This window comes from Mandrillus leucophaeus, unplaced genomic scaffold (genome assembly GCF_000951045.1).
Source record: "Mandrillus leucophaeus isolate KB7577 unplaced genomic scaffold, Mleu.le_1.0 Scaffold1, whole genome shotgun sequence".
NCBI lineage: Eukaryota > Metazoa > Chordata > Mammalia > Primates > Cercopithecidae > Mandrillus > Mandrillus leucophaeus.
This window is the reverse complement of record NW_012098097.1, coordinates 8,726,364-8,731,139: the sequence shown is the minus strand read 5'-3', so window position 1 is coordinate 8,731,139 and position 4,776 is coordinate 8,726,364. Positions and strand designations below refer to the sequence as shown.

Below are 4,776 nucleotides of genomic sequence, written 5' to 3'. Positions count from 1 at the left end.
TGGGTCCCCCAGGTCCTCAGTCTGGCTGATTAGGTCCAGCACAAAGTCGCAGCCAGCCAAGTCCTGCCATGTGTCCCTGGAATGCAGTGACACGGACCAGCCCCGGGGAGGCACCTCCAGGCCTCTGGGTGGGAGGGGAGCAGTCAGTGAGGCAGGTGGCCATCCAGAAGGGGCAAGGACCCCAAGGCGGAGGACTGGGGAAGGGAGGGTGGCCCTGGAACCACCTGGTCCGGGACCCAGCTTGTCTCGGCAGCGGGGACTACTCCTCACCTCACGGCCCTCCATTTCCACAAGGGCTCCAGTGTGGGCATTTATTTTCTGATCTACTGACTTAGAATCTGGGCCATGGGAGCTCCCATGCCCCTCATTTCTAATCTGCTCCTGGCTCCCCATCGCCATCTGCAGTCTGGCCCCTGCCCACCCCAGGGCACCTCCCCTCCCTGCCCCCGAGACTGGGGGCACAATGATCACTTTGGCCACACTGTCCCCCATCCCCGGTCGCCATACCTGCTCTGCAGGATCCACCCAGCCAGCTGCTCCCCGGTGGTCCAGGACTCCACCTCGGCTGAGTAGCACTCCTCTATGGGGGCACGGGGGTCGGGGGCAAGAGTGAGGGACAGCAGGGTCCACCCTGACAGGAAGGGGCTGCTGTCCCCATGAGGGTTTCAAAAGCAGGACAGAGGGGAGAGAGAACAGGGTCACTGAGGACAGGGCAGCAGGAAGGCTGGGGCAGGAAGGGGTTCCGGGGAGGGCAAAGGGGTAGGGCTGGCCCCGCTTCAGGCCTGGGAGGCGTCAGCCGAGGCAGCCCTCACCGCTGAAGGTGAACACGTCCAGCGCCATGCGGCCCCGCCGCCATCCGGCCATCCACTCCAGCTGGGTTGGAGGGTGGGCCCGAGTGGCCCCTGGGGCCAACTGTGACTGCTCCAAGGCCCCCAGCAGCTTGTGCTGGCACAGCGCTGCCATGCCCCTGGGGGCCTGGTCAGACACGAACCTGCAGGGCAGGCACAGGCTGCAGTGGAGGCAGGGTGATCCAGCGACCCCACCTGCCAGGTCCCCACCTTCCAGGCCCCTTACTTGAGCAGCGGCTTCTGCAGGACAGGCAGTGGGGGGAAGGCGCTGAGCAAAACAGCCATGAGGGCCCAGCCCCGCTGGCTCTGCTGTTCGTCTGGGTTCTGCCATAGCTGGGCCACCAGCTGGCTGAAGAGCTCATTCCGCAGCCCTGGCCGGCACTGCCCCTGCCGCACCAGGTATGTGCCCATGGTCTGCCTCTGCCAGGACTCTAGGGATCCATCCCCCAGGAGCCGCAGCATCTGCCGACATAGCTGGGTAAGGACAAGACGTGCAGGGCTCCCAGGAGCCCATCCTGTCCCTTCTCCAATGTGTCACTCACCACTTTGTTGATGTCCAGGGCATGCTGAGGGTTCTCTCCGTCCAGCTGGGTTAGGGGCTTCACCAGTGGCTGCCCTGGCCTGGGCAGGGATGGCTCCTGCAAGGAAGGAGGGCTAGTCCACGCTCACCAGCTGTCAGACAGACCCAGGGGAGCCCCACCGGAGCAGGCACTTCGGGAGAGGCAGAGGGCTGGACAGAAATGCATCTTAATGCTGTTTTTTTTTTTTTTTTTTTTTTTTTTGAGGCAAGAGTCTTGCTCTGTCACCCAGGCTGGAGTGCAGTGGCACAATCTCAGCTCACTGCAGCCTCCACCTCCCAGGTTCAAGTGATTCTCCTGTCTCAGCCTCCTGAGTAACTGGGATTACAGGCACCTGCCATCATGCCCAGCTAATTTTTGTACTTTTAGTAGAGACTGGGTTTCACCATGTTGGCCAGGCTGGTCTCGAACTCCTGACCTCAGGTGATCCACCCACCTCGGCCTCCCAAAGTGCTGGGATTACAAGCATGAGCCACCATGCCCAGACTGTATGTGCAGTTTTGAATCTTGCATTTGTATTTACTGCTGAAGTCTGGACAGTTTCCCTTGTCAATAAACATCGTTAAGGTCATGACTTCAAAAGCAGGGCACTACTGCAGGTACAACAAAGGTGTGGCATTGTGGATCTAAATAACTTCTCCCATCCAATAACACTGATAACACTCTATGGTGAGACATTTACATTCAACGGTTATTTTCAGAGCAATTCAGCGCTATTCACAGCCCTAAAGGCTGGGGAGGGAGGAGGGAAATAGCTGAAAGCAGGGGAAAAAACGCAGCTTCTGCCAGGCAGGTCCTAACTCAGAATGGTGAGGCTAGTGGGAAGAGCTTAGGCCTGGGCACCTACCTGAAAGCCGATGGAGACGAAGCTGGAGAAAGGGAACCGGTCAATGTCTGGTGGGAGAGTCAGGCTGGGCCGGGCAGGAACCTCAGGGGGCAGGCACTCCGTGATGCTCCCAGCCAGGGCATCCTGATGGCCTGGGAACAAGCACCAGGAGGCAACCCAGGAACACCCAGGTGGTACCTGGCCCTGGGACCACCTCCACCCCTCCCCACGAGCCATCAGCCCCTGTCCACTGGGACCCAAGCAGTGAGCTTAGCAGAGCCTGGAGCATCAGAGGGAGGAACCACAAGGGACAGACACATCCCACGGTAAAGGGACTGGAGAAGGGGTCCTAACAAGAGGACGCCAACAAGACATACCTTCCGCCATCTTCAGCATGACAGCCAGCTCAGCCGGAATCTCCAAGCGCCCCAGCTCCTGGCAGAGGGGGCCCATTTACCCAGGATCCACAGGAGGGGCCTAGGGACCAGTGTCCATCCCCACACCCTTACCCCCAAGATTATAAACATCCCCTCCAGAGACCAAGTATTTTTTTTTTTTTTTTAATTTGAGACAGGGTCTCTGTCACCCAGGCTAGAGTGCAGTGGTGCGATCACGGCTCACTGCAGCCTTGACTTCCGAGGCTCAAGCTCAAGCGACCCTCCCGCCTCAGCCTCTTGAGTAGCTGAGACTACAGGCGTGTGCTACTGTGTCCAGCTGACTTTTACTGTTTTTGTAGAGATGTTACCCAGGCTGGTCTCAAATTCCTGGGCTCAAGCAATCCTCTCACCTCAGCCTCAAAGTGCTGGGATTACGGGTATGAGCCACCACGCCCAGGCAAAGACCAAGGATTCTAACCCTGGACACTCAAACAAACAGAGCCCCAAGGACCCTGTGAGGGAAACCAAGAGCCAAGGGCACCCAGGTCCTCTTCTCAGGAGGTGCAATGTCTGGCCCTGAGGGACAGGACCCATAGTAGCACCCTGGCAGCCCTCTAAGCCATCCCAGTCTCAGCAGGTTCATAGTCCCACGTAGAACCCCCCACCTTCCAGGCCACCTACCATGCTTGGCACTCTCTCCAAGGCCCTTTCGCTGCTGTGCCAGCCCTGCCAGTGCCCAAGCTGTTGGAGGAGATGTGGAAAGAGCTGATGCCTCCCATGTGAGTCACCTGGGGGCACCTCCCCAGCTCTGAAGTTCAGCTGTCCCCTCCTGCCCCTAGGAGGTTCTCAGCGAAGGAGCGAGAACAGATCAGGAGGGGTCAGCTACCCCTGGCCCTCCAGGGCCCTCACCAGCCTTAGCGCTGTGGGCGTCCGTGCCCATCTGCCAGGGCACCGGGAAGAGGGCAGGAAGAAGGGAAGAAATGGTCCCAGGGGACAAAGTCCAGGCAGGGAGGGGTCAGAGAGGGGGTAGCACGTGGGCATTGACCTTTGAGCTGCTTTATAGACCTTAGATGAGAGTTAACAGGCAAAAGAGGGGAGCGGAAGGGGCCCAGGGGAAGCCTGGAGGGGATGGGAACCCTCGGCAAGAGGGAAGAGCCAGGCCCTGGGGAGAGTGGGCAGGAATGGAAGAAGACAGCACCTTCCAAAGGCCCCAGCCTACCCCAGCCAGAGGGAAAAGGGATGAGTTCAAGGAGCACTGTGTCCAAAGCCACAGTCCTTGAGATGCTGGGCTGAGAGGGTCGATGCTGCTGGGATTTGGCCAGTTCGGCCAGCTCAGGCAGCCTGACTTCTACCCTGAGCTGCCCCCCGCCAAGCCCCTGTACCTGCAGTCTCTGCCGCCTCCGGAGCAGGGGCTGGGCCACCAGCAGGATGGTGTTCAGCTGTCCCAGAGCTGCCCGCCGCCGGAGGCACCGCTTCCTGGAGGCCGGGAGAGGGCGGGGGCAAAATGAAGAGTCCAAACTTATGCTTCCTGCCTGGCATTGGAATCCCCTAAGCCTGGACATTCATGTAAAAACTGACTTTGGACTAGAGAAGCCCTGGATGCTTCACAGAAACAACAGGAAAAGAATAGGATACTTCAAAAGAAGAACAAGGGTCGGGTGCAGTGGCTCATGCCTATAATCGCAGCACTTTGGGAGGCCAAGGCGAGTGGATCACTTGAGGTCAGGAGTTCAAGACCAGCCTGGCCAACATGGCAAAACCCTGTCTCTACTAAAAATACAAAAATTACAGCACACCTGCAATCCCAGCTCCTCAGGAGGCTGAGGCATGAGAATTGCTTGAACCTGGGAGGCAGAGATTCAAGTGAGCCTAGATTGCGCCATTGTGCTCCAGGCTGGGTGACAGAGCAAGACTCAGTCAGGAAGGAATGAAGGAAGGGAGGAAGGGAGGGAAAAAGAAAGAGAGAAAAGGAAGAAAGACAGACAGAAAAGGAAGGAAGGAAGGAAGGAAGGGGAAGAAAGAGAAAGAAAAGAGAAAAAGAAAGAGAAAGAGAAAGAAAGAAGAAAGAGAGAAAGAAAGAAAGAGGAAGAAAGAGAAAGAAAAGAAAAGAGAAAAAGAAAGAAAGAGAAGAAAGAGAGAAAGAAAGA

General features: G+C 57.7%; 1 protein-coding gene across 1 annotated transcript in view; it reads right to left on the bottom strand.

Annotated features, from left to right (window-relative positions):
* LOC105528495 (unconventional myosin-XVB-like) overlaps positions 1–4,776 on the bottom strand; it is an 11,699-nt gene that overhangs the window by 1,599 nt on the left and 5,324 nt on the right. The window contains exons 7-15 of the mRNA XM_011965300.1: positions 4,012–4,105; positions 3,311–3,370; positions 2,630–2,687; positions 2,274–2,404; positions 1,391–1,486; positions 1,075–1,310; positions 813–991; positions 508–580; positions 43–124 (exon numbers count right to left, since the gene is read on the bottom strand). Of these exons, the coding sequence (XP_011820690.1) occupies positions 43–124; positions 508–580; positions 813–991; positions 1,075–1,310; positions 1,391–1,486; positions 2,274–2,404; positions 2,630–2,687; positions 3,311–3,370; positions 4,012–4,105 (1,009 nt within the window). The remainder of the gene's footprint in view (positions 1–42; positions 125–507; positions 581–812; positions 992–1,074; positions 1,311–1,390; positions 1,487–2,273; positions 2,405–2,629; positions 2,688–3,310; positions 3,371–4,011; positions 4,106–4,776) is intronic.